General features: G+C 51.7%; 1 protein-coding gene across 1 annotated transcript in view; it reads left to right on the top strand.

Annotated features, from left to right (window-relative positions):
• LOC134352522 (calpain-8-like) overlaps positions 1-23,552 on the top strand; it is a 197,783-nt gene that overhangs the window by 140,347 nt on the left and 33,884 nt on the right. Inside the window, exons 16-19 of the mRNA XM_063059788.1 lie at positions 9,359-9,420; positions 9,552-9,623; positions 18,052-18,130; positions 18,680-18,793. Of these exons, the coding sequence (XP_062915858.1) occupies positions 9,359-9,420; positions 9,552-9,623; positions 18,052-18,130; positions 18,680-18,793 (327 nt within the window). The remainder of the gene's footprint in view (positions 1-9,358; positions 9,421-9,551; positions 9,624-18,051; positions 18,131-18,679; positions 18,794-23,552) is intronic.

The raw sequence follows: 23,552 nt of genomic DNA, 5'->3' as shown, positions 1-23,552 counted from the left end.
TCTTCCACTGCCAGAATGAGGCTAGAGGAAGAGCAGCTCTTATTCCACTTGAAAAACAAGATTAGCATTATATATCATACACACATCATATTATGCAGTGAAAAGTGGCAAGAGGCCTTCATGTCCACTCAAATCAAATCAGTGAGGATTATGTCAGGCAAGCTTCTGGTGCCAAAATTGCATGCCCACAATTCACTGACCCTAACTGTACAGCTTTGACATGTGCGAGAAAACCGGAGCACTTGGAGGAAACTCACATGGTCATGGGAAGAACATTCAAACTGCTTACAGACAGCGGCAGGAATCGAATCCCAATCTTACCGTCGGTGCTGTAAGGTGTTGGCCAAATCGTTACACTACCATGCTACCCACTTGGAGAGTCTACAATCCAATGGTGTTCCAATTAGATCAGATTAGAGTGCACCAGAGTGCAATGTTCAATTGAAGCTCACAGTGTAAAGAGTGCCCATGAAAATACATTCACAATAAATACAACCACAGGCGTAAATCAGCAGAATGGTGTAAAAATTATAGTGCAGTTTGAAGTTGGGCAAAAAGAAAGAGTAAAGTGTCCATATGCAGCAACATGGAATCCAAAAACATAGCAGCACCACCAGGAAGGGATGCGAAAGAAGGGTTTGGTTTGGTTATTATTGTCACATGTGCCAAGATAGAGTGAAAAGCTTATTATGCATACTGTTTAACAGATCAAATCATTCCACAGTGCATTGAGCTGGAAAAAGGGAAAACAATAACAATGCAGAATAAAGTGTAAAAGTACATTGCAGATAAACGATAAAGTACAAGATCACTATGAGCTGAATTGTTCCAGGGTTAGAAGCTGTTGTTGAATCTGGTTATCTGGGTTTTTATGCTCCTGTATCTTCTCCCAGAAGATAGAAGAGAGAAAAAGGAATCTAATCTATTTTCCATTTCTTATCTGGTTCCACTTATCACCGTCCTTACCAGATTGGGCAATGAGGAAGGGTTAATTAGCAATCTTGTCGTGAGAGGCCCCTTGGGTGAGAGTGACCATAATATGGTGGAATTCTTCATTAAGATGGAGAGTGACATAGTTAATTCAGAAACAAAGGTTCTGAACTTAAAGAGGGGTAACTTTGAAGGTATGAGATGTGAATTAGCTAAGATAGACTGGCAAATGACACTTAAAGAGTTGACGGTGGATATGCAATGGCAAGCATTTAAAGATCGCATGGATAAACTACAACAATTGTTCATCCCAGTTTGGCAAAAGAATAAATCAAGGAAAGTAGTGCACCCGTGGCTGACAAGGGAAATTAGGGATAGTATCAATTCCAAAGAAGAAGCATACAAATTAGCCAGAAAAAGTGGCTCACCTGAGGACTGGGAGAAATTCAGAGTTCAGCAGAGGAGGACAAAGGGCTTAATTAGGAAGGGGAAAAAAGATTATGAGAGAAAACTGGCAGGGAACATAACAACTGACTGTAAAAGCTTTTATAGATATGTGAAAAGAAAAAGATTGGTTAAGACAAATGTAGGTCCCCTTCAGACAGAAACAGGTGAATTGATTATGGGGAGCAAGGACATGGCAGACCAATTGAATAATTACTTTGGTTCTGTCTTCACTAAGGAGGACATAAATAATCTTCCGGAAATAGTAGGGGACAGAGGGGCCAGTGAGATGGAGGAACTGAGGGAAATACATGTTAGTAGGGAAGTGGTGTTAGGTAAATTGAAGGAATTAAAGGCAGATAAATCCCCAGGGCCAGATGGTCTGCATCCCAGAGTGCTTAAGGAAGTAGCCCAAGAAATAGTGGATGCATTAGTGATAATTTTTCAAAACTCTTTAGATTCTGGACTAGTTCCTGAGGATTGGAGGGTGGCTAATGTAACCCCACTTTTTAAAAAAGGAGGGAGAGAGAAACCAGGGAATTATAGACCGGTTAGCCTAACATCAGTGGTGGGGAAACTGCTAGAGTCAGTTATCAAAGATGTGATAACAGCACATCTGGAAAGCGGTGAAATCATCGGACAAAGTCAGCATGGATTTGTGAAAGGAAAGTCATGTCTGACGAATCTCATAGAATTTTTTGAGTATGTAACTAGTAGAGTGGATAGGGGAGAACCAGTGGATGTGGTATATTTGGATTTTCAAAAGGCTTTTGACAAGGTCCCACACAGGAGATTAGTGTGCAAACTTAAAGCACACTGTATTGGGGGTATGGTATTGATGTGGATAGAGAATTGGTTGGCAGACAGGAAGCAAACAGTGGGAATAAACGGGACCTTTTCAGAATGGCAGGCAGTGACGAGTGGGGTACCGCAAGGCTCAGTGCTGGGACCCCAGTTGTTTACAATATATATTAATGACTCGGATGAGGGAATTAAATGCAGCATCTCCAAGTTTGCGGATGACATGAAGCTGGGCGGCAGTGTTAGTTGTGAGGAGGATGCCAAGAGGATGCAGGGTGACTTGGATAGGTTAGGTGAGTGGGCAAATTCATGGCAGATGCAATTTAATGTGGATAACTGTGAAGTTATCCACTTTGGTGGCAAAAACAGGAAAACAGATTATTATCTGAATGGTGGCCGATTAGGAAAAGGGGAGGTGCAACGAGACCTGGGTGTCATTATACACCAGTCATTGAAAGTGGGCATGCAGGTACAGCAGGCGGTGAAAAAGGCGAATGGTATGCTGGCACTCATAGCAAGAGGATTCGAGTACAGGAGCAGGGAAGTACTACTGCAGTTGTACAAGGCCTTGGTGAGATCACACCTGGAGTATTGTGTGCAGTTTTGGTCCCCTAATCTGAGGAAAGACATCCTTGCCATAAAGGGAGTACAAAGAAGGTTCACCAGATTGATTCCTGGGATGGCAGGACTTTCATATGATGAAAAACTGGATGAACTAGGCTTATACTCGTCGGAATTTAGAAGATTAAGGAGGGATCTGATTGAAACATATAAAATCCTAAAGGGATTGGACAGGCTAGATGCAGGAAGATTGTTCCTGATGTTGGGGGGGGTCCAGAACGAGGGGTCACGGTTTGAGGATAAAGGGGAAGCCTTTTAGGACCGAGATTAGGAAAAACTTCTTCACACAGAGAGTGGTGAATCTGTGGAATTCTCTGCCACAGGAAACAGTTGAGGCCAGTTCATTGGCTATATTTAAGAGGGAGTTAGTTATGGCCCTTGTAGCTAAAGGGATCAGGGGGTATGGAGGGAAGGCTGGTGCAGGGTTCTGAGTTGGATGATCAGCCATGATCATACTGAATGGCGGTACAGGCTCGAAGGGCCAAATGGCCTACTCCTGCACCTATTTTCTATGTTTCTATGTTTCTATTCCAGTATCTGTAGTCCATCACGTGTTCAGATCATCTTCCAACCTCTGTACCTGATGCTGCCTGACCTGCTGAGTTAGTTACTCCTGTACCTTGTGTATGTTGTTCCTCCAGTTGTTTGTCTCATGGGCTCAACATGAAAACTATTTGAGACGTCCCAGTAGTGTAGTGGTCAGTACGATGCTATTACATCTCAGGGTGTCAGAGTTCAGAGTTCAATTTTGACGTCACATCTAAGCAAGTTTCTACGTCTTTCCCATGAATTGCATGGGTTTTCTCCAGGTGCTCTGGTTTCCTCCAACAGTTCAAAAACGTACCAATGGGTAGATTAATTGGTCATTGTAAATTGTCCTGTGATTAGGCTGGGTGGTCAAAGGGCCTGTTCTCTAAACCATGAAATAAATCCACATTCCACACCATCCTCAGACGGAAATGTTTCTCTGGACCTTCGCAGTCACAGGCTCTAACATTCCACACCATCCTCAGACGGAAATGTTTCTCTGGACCTTCACAGTCACAGGCTCTAACATTCCACACCATCCATCCTCAGACAGGAATGTTTCTCTGGACTTTCACGGTCACAGGCTCTAACATTCCACACCATCCTCAGACGGGAATGTTTCTCTGGACCTTTACGGTCACAGGCTCTAACATCACCATCTTTAGATTATCATGGAATAGGATAGAATCAGAGAGGACAGGAAAATTTTTAACTGGGGAAGGGCAAAATAAGGCCTCATAACTTGCGGGTGTGAACTGGGATGACGTTTTTGCAGGGAAATGAACGATGGACATGTGGTTGATGTTTATGGATCTCTTGCAGGATGTTAGGGATAAATTTGTCCCAGTGAGGAAGATAAAGAATGGTAGGGTGAAGGAACCATGGGTGACAAGTGAGGTGGAAAATCTAGTCAGGTGGAAGAAGGCAGCATACATCAGGTTTAGGAAGCAAGGATCAGATGGGTCTATTGAGGAATATAGGGTAGCAAGAAAGGAGCTTAAGAAGGGGCTGAGGAGATCAAGAAGGGGGCATGAGAAGGCCTTGTCGAGTAGGGTAAAGGAGAACCCCAAGGCATTCTTCAATTATATGAAGAACAAAAGGATGACAGGAGTGAAGGTAGGACCAATTAGAGATAAAGGTGGGAAATTGTGCCTGGAGGACGTGGAAGTGAGCGAGGTCCTCAATGAATACTTCTCTTCAGTATTCACCAATGAGAGGGAACTTGATGACGGTGAGGACAATATGAGTGAGGTTGATGTTCTGGAGCACGTTGATATTAAGGGAGAGGAAGTGTTGGAGTTGTTAAAATACATTAGGACCGATAAGTCCCCGGGGCTGGACGGAATATTCCTCAGGCTGCTCCTCGAGGCGAGGGAAGAGATTGCTGAGCCTCTGGCTAGGATCCTTATGTCCTCGTTGTCCACGGGAGTGGTACCGGAGGGTTGGAGGGAGGCAAGTGTTGTCCCCTTGTTCAAAAAAGGTAGTAGGGATAGTCCGGGTAATTATAGACCAGTGACCCTTACGTCTGAGGTGGGAAAGCTGTTGGAAAAGATTCTTAGAGATAGGATCTGTGGGAATTTAGAGAATCATGGTCTGATCAGGGACAGTCAGCATGGCTTTGTGAAGGGCAGATCGTGTCTAACAAGCCTGATAGAGTTCTTTGAGGAGGTGACCAGGCGTATTGATGAGGGTAGTGTAGTGGATATGATCTACATGGATTTTATTTGAAAGGAAGCTCTCCAAGTACGCAGGACTGGTCAGCAACAGTCAGCAGGCTGGATGGAGAGTGAGGTGTCTCCCAGTGGAGGTTGGTTGTAGGGGATTCGTAGCCCGTTCTTTAGTAAGAGCCTTCAGCATTTTGGGCATCGAGGGAGAGAGGAAGAGGAGATGCCATCCGCAGTACCACCGATGCAGCAGAGAGGGCCTCAAGATGGCTGTGGCTCAAAAGAGGGGAGCCATGGAGTCATAAGTAGCTAGCCATCTGGACACAAGCTGGGGTCTGATCAGCCCCGGCTGGGTCACCTGGAGGAGGTTGTATGATGTTGAAAGACCCGAAACACCCGATGATTCCAGGAACATCACTGAAGATGTGTCCAGAAGCATCAGTAGATGTATGTACACAGCAGTAAGGCATTTGACAAGGTTCCAAATGGTAGGCTTATTCAGAAAGTCAGAAGGCATGGGATCCAGGGAAGTTTAGCCAGGTGGATTCAGAATTGGCTTGCCTGCAGAAAGCAGAGGGTCGTGGTGGAGGGAGTACATTCGGATTGGAGGGTTGTGACTAGTGGTGTCCCACAAGGATCGGTTCTGGGACCTCTACTTTTCGTGATTTTTATTAACGACCTGGATGTGGGGTTAGAAGGGTGGGTTGGCAAGTTTGCAGACAACACAAAGGTTGGTGGTGTTGTAGATAGTGTAGAGGATTGTCAAAGATTGCAGAGAGACACTGATAGGATGCAGAAGTGGGCTGAGAAGTGGCAGATGGAGTTCAACCCGGAGAAGTGTGAGGTGGTACACTTTGGAAGGACAAACTCCAAGGCAGAGTACAAAGTAAATGGCAGGATACTTGGAAGTGTGGAGGAGCAGAGGGATCTGGGGGTACATGTCCACAGATCCCTGAAAGTTGCCTCACAGGTGGATAGGGTAGTTAAGAAAGCTTATGGGGTGTTAGCTTTCATAAGTCGAGGGATAGAGTTTAAGAGTCGCATGGTAATGACGCAGCTTTATAAAACTCTGGTTAGGCCACTCTTGGAGTACTGTGTCCAGTTCTGGTCACCTCACTGTAGGAAGGATGTTGAAGGATTGGAGAGGGTACAGAGGGCCGGCTGGTGGCGCAATGATATCAGCGCCGGACTCTGGAACAGAGGTTCCCAGGTTCGAACCCAGTCGGGTCTGTTCCTGAGTATGCTTTCCATCCGTGCTGCATTGAGTGTCGAGATCGCAACTTGACCTCGTGAAATAAAGGGAAAGATAATGCAAATTGTCTGTGTGAGGAGTGGCGCGCCACACAGGCTCACTCACTGTAAAGGCATGAAAATGACATCGTCCCGCCAACATCGCACACACATGCACGCAGACTCACACGCACGCACACGCCAAAAAAAACGGAAAGGGTACAGAGGAGATTTACCAGGATGCTGCCTGGTTTAGAAAGTATGCAATATGATCAGAGATTTAGGGAGCTAGGGCTTTACTCTTTGGAGAGAAGGAGGATGAGAGGAGACATGATTGAGGTGTACAAGATATTAAGAGGAATAGATAGAGTGGATAGCCAGCACCTCTTCCCCAGGGCACCACTGCTAAATACAAGAGGACATGGCTTTAAGGTAAGGTGCGGGAAGTTCAAAGGGGATATTAGAGGAAGGTTTTTTACTCAGAGAGTGGTTGGTGCGTGGAATGCACTGCCTGAGTCAGTGGTGGAGGCAGATACAGTAGTGAAATTTAAGAGACTACTAGACAGCTATATGGAGGAATTTAAGGTGGGGCGTTATATGGGAGGCAGGGTTTAAGGGTCGGCACAAAATTGTGGGCCGAAGGGCCTGTACTGTGCTGTACTATTCTATGTTCTATGTCATAGAACACACCATCCTCAGACGGGAATGTTTTTCTGGACCTTTGTGGTCACGGGCTCTGACTGTGTGGGAGGCCCTTCAACAGAGGTTCAAGAAGACTGACCACCCACGTCACAAAGGATAGGTCATAAAGTTCAAAGTTCAAAGTAAATTTATTGTCAAAGTATGTATATGTCACCATAAGCAACCCTGGTATTCATTTTCTTGCAGGCATTCACAGTAAAAGCAGAGTCTATGAAAAATGACACACAAAGCAAAGATGGGCAATCAACCTATGAACAAAAGACAACAAATTGTGTAAATACAGAAAAAATGACCTCATTCATTCATTTATAAATAAATAAACATACAAACACATACATACATACATACATACATACATACATACAAACAACCGGAATTCTGCAGATGCTGGAAATTCAAGCAACACACATCAAAGTTGCTGGTGAACGCAGCAGGCTGGGCAGCATCTCTAGGAAGAGGTACAGTCGACATTTCTGACGAAGGGTCTCGGCCTGAAACGTCGACTGTACCTCTACTTGCTGCCTGGCCTGCTGTGTTCACCAGCAACTTTGATGTGTGTTGCTTGAATTTCCAGCATCTGCAGAATTCCTGTTGTTTGAGGTAGTATTGTCAACAGTTTGGGCCCCATATCTCAGAAAGCATGTGCTATCAATAGAGAGAGTCCAGAGGAGGTTCAGAATGATGATTCTGCAAATGAAGGGGTTAAGATATGAGGGGCATTAGGCAGCTTTAGGCCTGTCCTCACTGGAATTTAGAAGAATGCAGGGAGATCTCATTGAAACTTATCGATTATTGAAAGGACTAGACAGGGTAGATGTGGAGAGGATGCGTCAGATAGGTTTCCGATGGTGAGTGAAGTTATCCACTGTGGTTCAAGAGCCCGATGGTTGAGAGGTAACAACTGTTCCTGAACCTGCTGGTGTGAGACCTGTCCTGTACAAGTGCCACCAATGTAAATGAATACTAAAGACCTCCTGCTTGACACAAAACCAGCACAGTCATCCTCAGCTGACTTCCAGCTCCAGAGGCCTAGGTTCGATCCTGACCTCAGGTGCTGTCTGTCTGACAGTTACATGATCTCCAGATTCCCTCCAGGTCTTTCCTCCCACATTTTAAAGATGTGCTCATCGTATTTTGTTAGTTACTTTACCTCTAAAAGAATCACGGCCTTTTTGCGGCTTGCCTTCTCCCCACAATCTTTGACTCCCTGACTAATCAAGAACCTATCAACCTTCTCTTTAAATATATCCAATGATTTGGCCTCTACACCTATCTGTAGCAATGATATCCACAGATGCACCACACTCTGGCTAAAGAAATTTCTCATCATCTCAGTTGTAAAGGAATGTTCTTCTATCCTGAGGCTGTGCTGTGTGGTCGCAGACTCTCCCCCTGTAGGACACATCCTCTTCACATCCACTCTATCTGGGCCTTTCAATGCAATACCACCTAGTATAGCTCAATGTGCCAAACATTAGTTCCCCTCCTCACTCCAAAAGGATTTTGAATTCTCACAGGGATCTGGGTAGTTGTTGTTTCACCTGGCTAGGTTGTCCGGCCCGAAACAAGGGGTCAGCAATTCAGCACGGAGATGAAGAATCTCTTCCTGAAAGTGTGGGGATCTTTGTAATTCTCCCCAGCGTGGGGGCTCAGTTACTGTCAAGACAAAAGCAAGCATTGTGGGGGCAGTGCAGGAAATCTGTGAAAGAGCAGCCAGGGCAGGGTCTGAAACGAATGGGGTGGGGCTGACATGTCCTCACATTTCAGGAGTGTTGCTTTTTACAACAGGTTCTGCTCTGATTTTACTTTCTGGGTGTCTGTTTGCTTTTCCCCAGCCAAGAGTCACAATATTATTGATGAGCCATTGGTTCTGCTTTCAGACATCCCACCTCTCCCGGAAGTTCTGGGAGTCTCCCGCATATGAATAGTGGCTCCCTAATGCCCGCAAATTATAAACAGTATTACAGAAATCTATTTTTTCAGAGCGAGCGAGCAAGAGAACAAGTGCATGAGTGGCGAGAGAGAGAGAGCGTGAGTGAGAGCGCGCCATGGCAGGGTGTTCCAAAAAAAAAGAAAATATAAAACGTACGTCACCCCAGACTACACTGAAGTGTACCCCTGCCTAATAGGGGTCAAAAATAATGACAGTGTTGCTCGCTGTGCTGTTTGCAACAGTGACTTTTCTATTGCCCATGGTGGGTAAAGACTGTAAAAGACATGTTGAGGTGAGTTTAATGGGTGTCATTCGTTCATTAGCATAGCTAACATTATTTAAACTAGCTGGCTGGCTGCTAAGGAGCTATTCTATTGCAGACATCCCACCTCTTCCGGAAATCTCCCGCAAATTGATGGTGCTACCTCCCTGAAATCAGTTTTTGCAGAGCGGGATGTCTGAGCTTTGACATCATCTCTCTCTCTCTCTCTCTCTCTCTGCACAGAGGCTCCTAAACGTTTCCAACTGAGTCTGGATACCTGCTGCAGTCTGGCATTCACCGTGAATGTATCCTTCCATCAGCCTGTTTGACTTGGGGGTCAGAGGGGAGGGGGTGGGTTGACGTACGCAGAGAGGCAGACGGGAGTCTCTGCGAGGGATGAGGAAGAGGTGAGATTGATCCTTGACATTGCCCACAGGACCCTAGTGAGCAGGGGTGGCTGACACTTCGAGAGGCCAAGCTAATCAGGGCTCACATCCACAAACTGCAGGTGAGATATGGAGGGAGGAAGGAGAGTGAGGGAGGAGGGAGACTGATGGAGGGAGGAGAGAAAGTGAGGGTGAGGAGGAGATGGAGGGAGGATCGAGAGTGAGGGAGAGGATGAGATGTACGGAGGAGAGAGAGTGGATGTGAGGGTGATGTAGGGAAGATGGAGAGTGGGGCTGAGGGTGATGGAGGTAGGAGGGAGAGTGAGGGAGAAGGTGATGGAGGTAGGAGGGAGAGTGAGGGAGAGGATGATGGAAGTAGGAGGGAGAGTGAGGAAGGTGAGATGAAGTGAGGAGGGAGAGGGTGAGATGGAGGGGGCAGGAAAGAGGGAGTGTGAGAGAGGGGAGGTGGTTAGAGGATGGAAAGTGAGGGAGATGGAGGGAAGTGGGAGAATAGGGATTGGCAGAGGGAGGAGAGTCAAGGTGATGGAGGGAGGAGGGAGAGTGGGGATGAGGGTGATGGAGGGAGGAGAGAGAGTGAGGGAGAAGGGAAATGGAGGGAAGAAGAGTGGGGTGAGGTTGATAGGAGGAGGGAAAGTGAGGGAAGGGAGATGAGAGAGAAGGGATAGTGACAGAGATGGAGATAGAGGGAGGAGAGTGGGGATGAGGGTGATGGAGGAAGGAGGAATAGTGGAGAGGGACATATGGATGGAGGAGGGAGTGTGAGGAAGATGTTGATGGAGAGAGGAGAGAGAGTGGGATTGAGGGTGAAGAGATGGAGGGAGGAGGGAAAGTGAAGGAGAAAGCAAATTGGAGAGGGAAGGGAGAGCGATGGAGGAAGGAGGGAAAGTGATGGACAGGGCAAGATGGAGCGAGGGAGATGGAGGCAGGAGAGAGTGGGGGTGAGAGTGATCGAGGGAGGGGGAGATGTAGGGCGGAGGGAGATTGAAAGTGGAGAGATGGAAGGAGGAGGAATAGTAGGAGTGTGAGGGAGAAGGTGATAGAGGGAGGAGGGAGAGTGAAGGTGGAGAGATGGAGAGAGGAAGAGAGTGAGTGTGGAAGGATGGAGGGAGATGAGGGAGGATAGATGGGAGGAGGGAGATGGAGGGGGTTATCGAGGGAGGTGGGAAATGGAGAGAGGAGGGAAAGTGAAGGAGAGGACAAGATGGAGGGAGGAGGGAAAGTGAGTGAGGACAAGATGGAGGGAAGAGGGAGAAGGGATAGTGAAGGAGAGGGTTATGGAGGGAGGAGGGTGAAGCACCTTCAATAACTCCAAAAGACTGAGGTTAGGTAAAATACCGAAAGGCTTTTATTCGCTGTACAATATGACCTCCGTGCTGAGTGTCTGCCCCCGGACTGAGGGGGAGGGGCAAGGCGAACACCTTTATACAGGACTCTGTGGGAGGAGCCACAGGGACAGTCAGCAGAAGGGCATGTCCAGACAGGTAACCCAGTTACCACATTCACCCCTCCTTTTTTAAAAAGAGTCCCGCGGGGTGAAGTGACTGACAATATTTACAACAAGTATATTTACAGGTTAAGTCTATCAGGCGGTCGAGTCCGTCGCTGTGATCGACGTAGCACCGGCGGTGATTGCACCGGCGATGGCGGTTGTGCTGGTTCTGGCCTGACGTGAGGTGCCAGCACGTTAGGCGTTGGTAATCCCTCGTGCGTGTGCGTCGCGCCCAGTATGGGAGAGTCGTGTGGTGTCTGTATAGGGTTCGGGGTGCACGGTGTCTCGTGGGTACATACATCGGTGCGTACGGGGTTAGTAGTCACCACGGAGTGTTCAGGGTAGGGGCCCGGAGCTCCTGCGGGCGCCAAGTCGCAGATGGAGACCGTGTCCTCCCGCCCATCAGGTAAAACCACGTAGGCATACTGAGGGTTCGCATGAAGTAGGTGAACCCTCTCGACCATCGGGGAGTATTTATGGCTCCTCGCATGTTTCCGGAGCAGCACTGGCCCCGGGGACGTCAGCCAAGTTGGTAAGGTGGTTCCAGTGGTCGATTTTCTGGGAAACGAAAAGAGCCGCTCATGAGGGGTGGCATTGGTGGCCGTGCATAACAGGGAGCAGATGGAGTGGAGTGCCTCAGGAAGGACCTCCTGCCAGCGGGAGACCGGCAGTCTCTTTGACCTGAGGGCTAAGAGTGTGGCTTCCCACACCGTGCCATTCTCCTTCTCCACCTGTCCATTCCCCCGGGGATTATAGTTCGTGGTCCTACTGGTTGCAATTCCCCTAGCCAGTAGATATTGGCGCAGCGCGTCACTCGTAAACGAGGACCCTCTGTCACTATGGATATAGCATGGGTATCCGAACAGAGTGAAGAGCTTGCGAAGGGCTTTTATAACTGACGTGGTAGTGGTGTCAGGGCAAGGGATGGCGAAGGGGAACCGCGAGTACTCGTCGATAACGTTAAGAAAGTACACATTGCGGTCGATGGAGGGAAGGGGGCCCTTAAAGTCAACACTCAGTCGCTCAAAGGGGCGGGTGGACTTGATGAGTTGTGCCTTTTCGGGTTGGTAGAAGTGCGGTTTGCACTCTGCGCAGACTTGGCAGTCCCTGGTCATCATCCTGATCTCCTCAAGGGAGTAAGGCAGGTTCCGGGCTTTCACGAAGTGGAAAAGCTGGGTGACCCCCGGGTGGCAAAGATCTACATGTAGGGCGTATAGCCGGTCATCTGCGCGCTGGCGCATGTTCCCCGGGATAGGGCATCGGAGGGCTCGTTGAGCTTCCCAGGCCTGTACATGATGTCATAGTTGTAGGTGGAGAGTTCGATTCTCCACCTCAGAATTTTATGGTTTTTGATTTTGCTCCGCTGTTGGTTATTAAACATGAATGCGACTCAGCGCTGGTCAGTTAGCAGAGTGAACCTTTTGCCGGCGAGATAGTGCCTCCAGTGCCTTATAGCTTCCACTATGGGGCCTGGGCCTCTTTCTCCACTGCGGAGTGCCGAATTTCAGGGCCTTGAAGGGTACGGGAGGAGAACGCCACTGGTCTTCCCGCCTGGTTGAGGGTAGCAGCCAGCGCAAAGTCGGGGGCGTCACTCTCCACTTGGAAGGGAATGGACTCATGCACCACATGTATTGCTGCTTTGGCAATGTCCCCTTTTATGCGGTTGAAGGCCGTGTGAGCCTTGGCAGAGAGGGGGAATGTGGTGGACTTGACGAGGGGGTGGGCCTTGTCTGCGTAGTTAGAGACCCATTGGGTGTAATATGAAAAGAAGCCCAGGCACCTTTTGAGGGCTCTGAGGGTGTTGGGAAGAGGGAGTTCCAACAGGGGGCGCATACGGTCGGGGTCAGGGCCAATGACTCCATTCTCCACGACACACCCAAGGATAGCAAGTCGGGTGGTCCCAAATACACACTTGTCCTTGTTATAGGTGAGGTTGAAAGCTTTGGCCGCTTGGAGAAATTTTTGGAGGTTGTTGTCGTGATCCTGCCGGTTGTGACCACAGATGGTGATGTTATCCAGATATGGGAAAGTGGCCTTCAGTTGGCACTGGTCCACCATCCGGTCCATTGCCCTCTGGAAGACAGATACACCATTCGTGACACCGAAGGAAATGATAAAGCCTGCCGTCCGCCTCGAAGGCGGTATAAGGGTGGTCCTCCCGGTGGATGGGGAGCTGATGGTAAGCAGATTTTAGGTCTATGGTCGAGTACACCCTGTACCGTGCTATCTGATTGACCATATCCGCGATGCGGGGTAGAGGGTACACGTCGAGCTGCGTCTGGCTATAGTCCACAACCATCCTATTATTCTCCCCGTTCCGAACAACGACCACCTGGGCCCTCCAAGGACTTGTGCTTGCCTCAGTGACCCCCTCCCTGAGCAGCCGCTGCACCTCCGACTTAATGAAAGCTCTGTTCCCCGCGCTGTACCTCCTGCTTTTAGTTGCCACAGGTTTACAGTCGGGGGTCAGGTTGGCGAACAGCGGTGGGGGAGGGATCCTGAGGGTGGAGAGGCCGCAAGTGGTGTCGGTAGTGTGGCAGTTGGCATCATGTTGGGTGGGATGTGCGGGTCGGTGTGTGTGTGTGGTCAGTAGCGGGGTACGTGACATATCTCTACAAAACAGGGGATTTATGACAGTAATTGGTGGGAGGGGCCCATCATACTTCATTGTCACACTTTTCGGTGGCTCTGGAAGTCGAGCCCCAACAGCACAGGGGCACACAGTTCAGGCAAGACCAGTAACGTAAAGTCTCGATATTCTGTGCCCTGCACCACTAGTGTCGCTACACAACCCCCCCGGATGTCTGTTGTATGTGACCCGGAGGCCATGGTGACCCTCTGACTTACTGGCCGTATCGCAAGTCTGCAATGCTGCACCGTGTTCGGGTGGATAAAACTCTCCGTGCTGCCTGTGTCAAACAGGCAGCTTGTCCTGTGCCCCTCCACCAGGATGTCCATCATTGACCTTGAGAGCTGGTGGGGAGCGCTTTGGTCGAGGGTCACGGAAGCCAGGGTGGGGTTGCTGTCTTGGTCCGGTGCGGTGGGGTGGCCCGTGAGCACCTGTTGGTCGTAGGCGGTGGGAAGTGGCGCCGACCAAGATGGCCGCCCCATGTCTCGCATGTGGTGGCAGCGTGCAGGGAAGATGGCGGCAGGCAAGATGGTGACCCCCATGTCTCATACGTGGTGGCAGCGTGCAGGGAAGATGGCGGCAGGCGAGATGGTGACCCCCATGTCTCGTACGTGGTGGCGGCGTGCAGGGAAGATGGCGGCAGGCAAGATGGTGACCCCCATGTCTTGTACGTGGTGGCAGCGTGCAGGGAAGATGGTGGCCCCCATGTCTCGCACGTGGTGGCGGCCTGCAGGGAAGATGGCGGCCCCCATGTTTCGCATGCGGCGCTGCTCGATCCCACTCGCGGTTTGGACTTGCAGACCTTCGCAAAGTGGCCCTTCTTTCCGCAGCTGGAGCAGGTAGCTTCTCAGGCCGGGCAGCGTTTCCAGGAATGCTTCTCCAGTCCACAGAAGTAGTACTTCGTGGACTCGTGACTGGCGGCAGCCGAGGTCGATTCGCCAGCGGGTTGCGGGGTCTGCAGCGCCACGAGGTCATCGGGGGATCACGTGCCTGGAGAGCCTCAGAGTTATGCAGAGCGGCCTCCAGCGTGTTGGCCAGCTCAGTCGCCGAACGTAAGGTAAGATCGGCTTTATCCAACAGCCGCTGGCGCACATACACTGACCTGGTCCCCGTGATGAAGGCATCTCTCACTAGGAGCTCTGCATGTTCTCCTGCCGTCAGCTCCTGGCAATTGCAGGCCCGCACGAGTGTCTGTAGGGCTCGGACAAACTCAGCACTTGATTCCCCGGGCTGTTGTTGCTGTGTCGCTAAGTGGTGCCAAGCATAGACGCTGTTTATCGGCCGCAGGTATTGGCCTTTGAGGGCGCTCATCGTGCCATCGTAGCTCGGCTGGTCTCTGATCAGCGAATAAACCCGTGGACTGACCCTGGGGAGTAGAACTCTGCACTTCGCTACGGGGTCGGTCGCTTTAATCTCCTCTAGATACGCTACGAAGCAGGCCAGCCAGAGTTCGAAAGCATTTACAGCTTCAAGTGTTTGCGGATCAAGGTCTAATTTGTCGGGTTTTAGTGCATGTTCCATGCTTTAAAATGTACAGCAAATAAAATTGAAGCACCTTCAATAACTCCAGAAGACTGAGGTTAGGTAAAATACCGAAATTCGCCGTACAATACGACCTCCGTGATGAGTGTCTGCCCCCGGACTGAGGGGGAGGGGCAAGGCGAAACACATTTATACATGAATCTGTGGGAGGAGCCTCAGGGGCAGTCAGTAGAGGGGCGTGTCCAGACAGTTAACCCAGTTACAACGTATATATGGTTTACCACAGAGGGAGAGTGTGTGGATGGAGGAGGAGTAAGTGTAGAGAGATGGAGGGAGAAGGGAGAGTGAGTGAGGGAGAGAGAGATGGTGGGAAGAGGAAGAGTGAGGAGATGGAGGGAGGAGAGGGATGAGGGAGTGTGGATGGAGGAGGATAATGAGGGTGGAGAGATGGAGTGAGGAGGGAGAGTGAGTGTGGAGAGATGGAGGGAGAGTGATGGAGGATAGATCAATGATGGAAATGGAGTGGGGGAGATGGAGGAAGTAGGGAGGGTGAGAGTGGATAGTTGGTGGCAGGAGGTAGATGGAGGGTGCGGGGATGAAGGGAGGAGGGAGAGTGAGGCTGCAGAGATGGAGGGGATAGGGAAAGTGAGGATGGAGAGGTAAGGAAGAGGAAGATTGAGGATGGAGAGATGGAGTGAGCAGCGAGCGTGGAGGAGAGGAGGGAGGGTGGAAAGATAGAGGAGAGTTGGAGGGAGGAGGGAGATGGGGTGGAAGGAAACTGAGTGAGGGATGGGGAGATGGGGAGGAGGGAAAGTGAAGGTGAGTGCAGATGGAGGGAGGAGGGTGAGTGGGGATGGGGTGATGGTGGGAGGAGGGTGAGAGTGGGTGAGTTTGATGGAGGGAAGAGTGGTGGGGAGATGGAGGGGTGACATGCTGGAGGAGCTCATCGAGGAGGGGTGACAGGGAGGGGCAAGGGAGGAAAGGTGATGGAGGTGCGGTGATGGGGAGGGGGTAAAAGAGGAGCATGTGATGGAGGAGGGGGTCACGGGGAGGTGGTGACAGAGGTAATGGGGCAAAGTAGGGGTGACAGAGGAAGGGTGATGGGGAGGGGGTGACCTCGAGGGGGTGATGAAGCGAGGGTGTCTGGGAGGGGGTGACAGGGAAAGGATGACTGGGAGGGGTTAACCAAGGAGGGGGGTGACAGGAAGGGTTAACAGATGAGGTGACAAGGACAGTCTGACGGTGGAGGGGATGATGGAGGAAGGAGTGACAGAAGAGGAGGTGATGGAGAGGAAGAGACAGGGAGGGGTGACGGAGGGGGTGATGGGTGAGGGCATGTAGGGGGAAGGGTGACATAGGAGGTTGTGATGGAGGAGGGGTTGATGGGGGCTGACGGAGGGTGTGATGGGGCAGGGGTGCAGGGAATGGATGATAGGGAAGGGGTGATAGGGAGGGGTGATGGGGAGGGGGAATGGGGAGGTTGTGACGAATAGTAGGGGATGGAAGACTGGGTTGATGGAGCAGGGGGTGACAAGGGAGTGAGTGACGGGTGTAGTTGATGGGGAGGGGGCAACAGAGGAAAGGGGTGATGGAGCAGGGTATGATGGAGAAAGGGATGACGGAGGAGGGGATGATGAGGGAGGGGTGATGGGTGGTGGTGACTGAGGAGGGGTGACGGAGGAGAGGGTGATGGGGAGGGTTTGCTGGAGGAGAGGGTGATAGTGAGGGGGTGATGGAGGAGAGTGATAGGAAGAGGGTGATAGTGAGGGGGTGATGGAGGAGAGTGATAGGAAGAGGGTGATAGTGAGGGGGTGATGGAGGAGAGGGTGATAGGGAGGGGTTGATGGAGGAGAGGGTGATAGTGAGGGGGTGGCGGAGAGGGTGATGGGGAGGGGTGTTGGAGGAGAGGGTGATAGTGAGGGGTTGGCAGAGGAGAGGGTGATAGGGAGGGGGTGATGGAGGAGAGGGTAATAGTGAGGGGGTGATGGAGGAGAGAGTGATAGGAAGAGGGTGATAGTGAGGGGGTGATGGAGGAGAGGGTGAAAAGGGGTGATGGAGGAGAGGGTGATAGGGAGGGGGTGGCAGAAGAGAGGGTGACGGGGGAGGGTGTGGTGGAGGAGGGGGTGATGGGGAGGGGGTGACGGGAAGGGTGTGGTGGAGGAGGGGGTGATGGGGAGGGGATGGCGGAGGAGAGGGTGATGGGGAGGGGGTGACAGGAGGAGAGGGTGATGGGGAAGGTGTGGCTGAGGAGGGGGTGATAGTGAGGGTGTGGCAGAGGAGGGTGATGGGGAGGGGGTGACGGGAGGAGGGGGTGATGGGGAGGGGTGACGGGGAGGGTGTGATGGGAGGAGAGGGTGACGGGGGGAGGGTGATAGGGAGGGGTGATAGTGAGGGTGTGGCGGAGGAGAGGGTGATGGGGAGGGGGTGACAGGAAGGGGTGGCGGAGGAGGGGGTGATAGTGAGGGTGTGGCGGAGGAGAGGGTGATCGGAAGGGGTTGATGGGGAGGGGTGAAGGGGAGGGTGATAGGGAGGGGGTGGTAGAGAGGGGTGATGGGGAGGGGTGGCGGAGGAGGGTGTGATAGTGAGGGGGTGGCGGAGGAGAGGGTGATGGGGAGGGGGTGACAGGAAGAGAGGGTGATGGGGAGGGGTGACGGGAGGAGAGGGTGATGAGGGAGGGTGATGGGGAGGGGGTGACGGGGAGGGTGATGGGGAGGGGGTGACGGGGGAGGGTGTGGTAGAGGATGGGATGTTGGAGTAGGGGGTGACGGGCAGAGTGATGTAAAGAGCTGAGTGATGATTGGAGTGGAGCAGGGTTTGGTGGGGGAGATGGACTGTAGCCGTGGGAGGGGAGAGTGTGTGTGTGTGTGTGCAGAGGTGGGAGGGACGGTTTCGGAGACCCTCATCGTGAAACTCCTCTCTCTGAGCACAGGAGATCTTCAACTTGTACGCCTCTCCCGAATCTGGGCTGATGAACTCCAGTGACCTCCGACCTGCCCTGACCCGCGCAGGTGAGGGGTCAGAAATATCCCCACTCGAAGTTGTTGCAATTCGGAGGGAAGGAGTGAAATCGAGGGTATGGGAGAGGAGATGTAACAGTGAGAGGTGGATGAGGTGGAGAGACGGAGGGGGAAGGTGGAGATTGGAGACCTTGTAGAGGTAAGGCTGAGGGAGAGTGTGGACATGATGCTGGGATGAGGGTGAGGGTAGGCATGAAGCCAAGAGAGTGGTTGAGGGTAAGGTGAGAGGGAGGGAGATGTTATGAGTGTGAGACTGATGCTGAAGGAGAAGATAAGGCTGATGGTAGGGATGAGGGTGAGGATAGGGTATGAGGGTGTGGGGGGAGTGGGTGGGGAAGGGATGAGGGTGATGGTGATGGTGAAGGAGTGGGTGGGGGTAAGGGTGAGGGTTAGGGAGTGGGTGGGGGTAAGGGTGAGGGTGTGGATAGGGGTAGGGATGATGATGAGGGTGAGGATGGGGTAGGGATAGTGATGAGGGTGAGGGTAAGGATAGGGAATGAGGTGGACTCCCCCTACCCTCACTGACGGTTGTGCTCGCAGGATTCGGGCTGAGCTCCCAGCTGTACCTGCAGCTCTGGCTGCGACACCAGACGGATGGGACCCTCGACTTCAGTCACTTCATCTGCTGTGCCTCCAAACTGCAGAAACTCTTCCGTGAGTGTGGCCCCTTCAGCCTCACCTCCTCCACCCTCAATCCCCTCACAATCCTCCACCATCCTCAATCCCTTCACAATCCTCCACCATCCTCAATCCCCTCACAATCCTCCACCAGCCTCAATCCCGACACAATCCTCCACCATCCTCAATCCCCTCACAATCCTCCACCATCCTCAACCCCTCACGCTCCTCCACCATCCTCAACCCCCTCACAATCCACTCCTCAATCCCCTCACAATCCTCCACCATCCTCAATCCCCTCACAATCCACACTCCTCAATCCCCTCACAATCCTCCACACTCCTCAAACCCCTCACAATCCACACTCCTCAATCCCCTCACAATCCTCCACACTCCTCAATCCCCTCACAATCCTCCACCATCCTCAATCCCCTCACAATCCTCCACCATCCTCAATCCCCTCACAATCCTCCACCATCCTCAATCCCCTCACAATCCTCCACCATCCTCAATCCCCTCACAATCCTCCACCATCCTCAATCCCCTCATGCTCCTCCACCATCCTCAACCCCCTCACAATCCACTCCTCAATCCCTTCACAATCCTCCACCATCCTCAATCCCCTCACAATCCTCCACCATCCTCAATCCCCTCACAATCCTCCACCATCCTCAATCCCCTCACAATCCACACTCCTCAATCCCCTCACAATCCTCCAACCTCCTCAATCCCCTCACAATCCACACTCCTCAATCCCCTCACAATCCTCCACACTCCTCAATCCCCTCACAATCCTCCACCATCCTCAATCCCCTCACAATCCACACTCCTCAATCCCATCACAATCCTCCACCATCCTCAATCCCCTCACAATCCTCCACCATCCTCAATCCCCTCACAATCCTCCACCATCCTCAATCCCCTCACAATCCTCCACCATCCTCAATCCCCTCATGCTCCTCCACCATCCTCAACCCCCTCACAATCCACTCCTCAATCCAATCACAATCCTCCACCATCCTCAATCCCCTCACAATCCTCCACCATCCTCAATCCCCTCACAATCCTCCACCATCCTCAATCCCCTCACAATCCTCCACACAATCCCCTCACAATCCTCCACCATCCTCAATCCCCTCATGCTCCCCATCCTCAACCCCCTCACAATCCACCACTCCTCAATCCCCTCACAATCCTCCACCATCCTCAATCCCCTCACAATCCTCCACCATCCTCAATCCCCTCACAATCCTCCACCATCCTCAATCCCCTCACAATCCTCCACCATCCTCAACCCCCTCACAATCCTCCACACTCCTCAATCCCCTCACAATCCTCCACCATCCTCAATCCCCTCACAATCCTCCACCATCCTCAATCCCCTCACAATCCTCCACCATCCTCAATCCCCTCACAATCCTCCACCATCCTCAATCCCCTCACAATCCTCCACCATCCTCAATCCCCTCACAATCCTCCACCATCCTCAATCCCCTCACAATCCACACTCCTCAATCCCCTCACAATCCTCCACCATCCTCAATCCCCTCACAATCCTCCACCATCCTCAATCCCCTCACAATCCTCCACCATCCTCAATCCCCTCACAATCCACACTCCTCAATCCCCTCACAATCCTCCACCATCCTCAATCCCCTCACAATCCTCCACCATCCTCAATCCCCTCACAATCCTCCACCATCCTCAATCCCCTCACAATCCTCCACCATCCTCAATCCCCTCACAATCCTCCACACTCCTCAATCCCCTCACAATCCACACTCCTCAATCCCCTCACAATCCTCCACCATCCTCAATCCCCTCACAATCCTCCACCATCCTCAATCCCCTCACAATCCTCCACCATCCTCAATCCCCTCACAATCCTCCACCATCCTCAATCCCCTCACAATCCACACTCCTCAATCCCCTCACAATCCTCCACCATCCTCAATCCCCTCACAATCCTCCACCATCCTCAATCCCCTCACAATCCACCATCCTCAATCCCCTCACAATCCACACTCCTCAATCCCATCACAATCCTCCACCATCCTCAATCCCCTCACAATCCTCCACCATCCTCAATCCCCTCACGCGCCTCCACCATCCTCAACCCCCTCACAATCCACTCCTCAATCCCTTCACAATCCTCCACCATCCTCAATCCCCTCACAATCCTCCACCATCCTCAATCCCCTCACAATCCTCCACCATCCTCAATCCCCTCACAATCCTCCACCATCCTCAATCCCCTCACAATCCTCCACCATCCTCAATCCCCTCACAATCCTCCACCATCCTCAATCCCCTCACAATCCACACTCCTCAATCCCCTCACAATCCTCCACACTCCTCAAACCCCTCACAATCCACACTCCTCAATCCCCTCACAATCCTCCACCATCCTCAATCCCCTCACAATCCACACTCCTCAATCCCCTCACAATCCTCCACCATCCTCAATCCCCTCACAATCCTCCACCATCCTCAATCCCCTCACAATCCTCCACCATCCTCAATCCCCTCACAATCCTCCACCATCCTCAATCCCCTCACAATCCTCCACCATCCTCAATCCCCTCACAATCCTCCACCATCCTCAATCCCCTCACAATCCTCCACCATCCTCAATCCCCTCACAATCCTCCACCATCCTCAATCCCCTCACAATCCTCCACACTCCTCAATCCCCTCACAATCCTCCACCATCCTCAATCCCCTCACAATCCTCCACCATCCTCAATCCCCTCACAATCCTCCACCATCCTCAATCCCCTCACAATCCTCCACCATCCTCAATCCCCTCACAATCCTCCACCATCCTCAATCCCCTCACAATCCTCCACCAGACTCAATCCCCTCACAATCCTCCACCATCCTCAATCCCCTCACAATCCTCCACCATCCTCAATCCCCTCACAATCCACACTCCTCAATCCCCTCACAATCCTCCACCATCCTCAATCCCCTCACAATCCTCCACCATCCTCAATCCCCTCATGCTCCTCCACCATCCTCAACCCCCTCACAATCCACTCCTCAATCCCTTCACAATCCTCCACCATCCTCAATCCCCTCACAATCCTCCACCATCCTCAATCCCCTCACAATCCTCCACCATCCTCAATCCCCTCACGCTCCTCCACCATCCTCAACCCCCTCACAATCCACTCCTCAATCCCCTCACAATCCACACTCCTCAATCCCCTCACAATCCTCCACCATCCTCAATCCCCTCACAATCCTCCACCATCCTCAATCCCCTCATGCTCCTCCACCATCCTCAACCCCGTCACAATCCACTCCTCAATCCCTTCACAATTCTCCAATCCACTCCTCAATCCCTTCACAATCGTCCACCATCCTCAATCCCCTCACAATCCTCCACCATCCTCAATCCCCTCACAATCCACACTCCTCAATCCCCTCACAATCCTCCACACTCCTCAATCCCCTCACAATCCTCCACCATCCTCAATCCCCTCACAATCCACACTCCTCAATCCCGTCACAATCCTCCACCATCCTCAATCCCCTCACAATCCTCCACCATCCTCAATCCCCTCACGCTCCTCCACCATCCTCAACCCCCTCACAATCCACTCCTCAATCCCTTCACAATCCTCCACCATCCTCAATCCCCTCACAATCCTCCACCATCCTCAACCCCCTCACAATCCTCCACCATCCTCAATCCCCTCACAATCCACACTCCTCAATCCCCTCACAATCCTCCACACTCCTCAATCCCCTCACAATCCTCCACCATCCTCAATCCCCTCACAATCCTCCACCATCCTCAATCCCCTCACAATCCTCCACCATCCTCAACCCCCTCACAATCCACTCCTCAATCCCTTCACAATCCTCCACCATCCTCAATCACCTCACAATCCTCCACCATCCTCAATCCCCTCACAATCCTCCACCATCCTCAACCCCCTCACAATCCTCCACCATCCTCAATCCCCTCACAATCCTCCACCATCCTCAATCCCCTCACAATCCACACTCCTCAATCCCCTCACAATCCTCCACACTCCTCAATCCCCTCACAATCCACACTCCTCAATCCCCTCACAATCCTCCACCATCCTCAACCCCCTCACAATCCTCCACCATCCTCAATCCCCTCACAATCCTCCACCATCCTCAATCCCCTCACGCTCCTCCACCATCCTCAACCCCCTCACAATCCTCCACCATCCTCAATCCCCTCACAATCCTCCACCATCCTCAATCCCCTCACAATCCACCATCCTCAATCCCCTCACAATCCTCCACTCCTCAATCCCCTCACAATCCTCCACCACTCCTCAATCCCCTCACAATCCTCCACCATCCTCAATCCCCTCACAATCCTCCACCATCCTCAATCCCCTCACAATCCACACCATCCTCAATCCCCTCATCACAATCCACACTCCTCAAATCCCCTCACAATCCACACTCCTCAATCCCCTCACAATCCTCCACACTCCTCAATCCCCTCACAATCCTCCACCATCCTCAATCCCCTCATGCTCCTCCACCATCCTCAACCCCCTCACAATCCACTCCTCAATCCCTTCACAATCCTCCACCATCCTCAATCACCTCACAATCCTCCACCATCCTCAATCCCCTCACAATCCTCCACCATCCTCAACCCCCTCACAATCCTCCACACTCCTCAATCCCCTCACAATCCTCCACCATCCTCAATCCCCTCACAATCCTCCACACTCCTCAATCTACTCACTCTTCCACACTCCTCAATCCACTCACAATCCTCCACCATCCTCAATCCCCT

The sequence above is a fragment of the Mobula hypostoma genome, chromosome 10, assembly GCF_963921235.1.
Source record: "Mobula hypostoma chromosome 10, sMobHyp1.1, whole genome shotgun sequence".
NCBI lineage: Eukaryota > Metazoa > Chordata > Chondrichthyes > Myliobatiformes > Myliobatidae > Mobula > Mobula hypostoma.
This window is presented reverse-complemented; position numbering and strand designations above follow the sequence as displayed.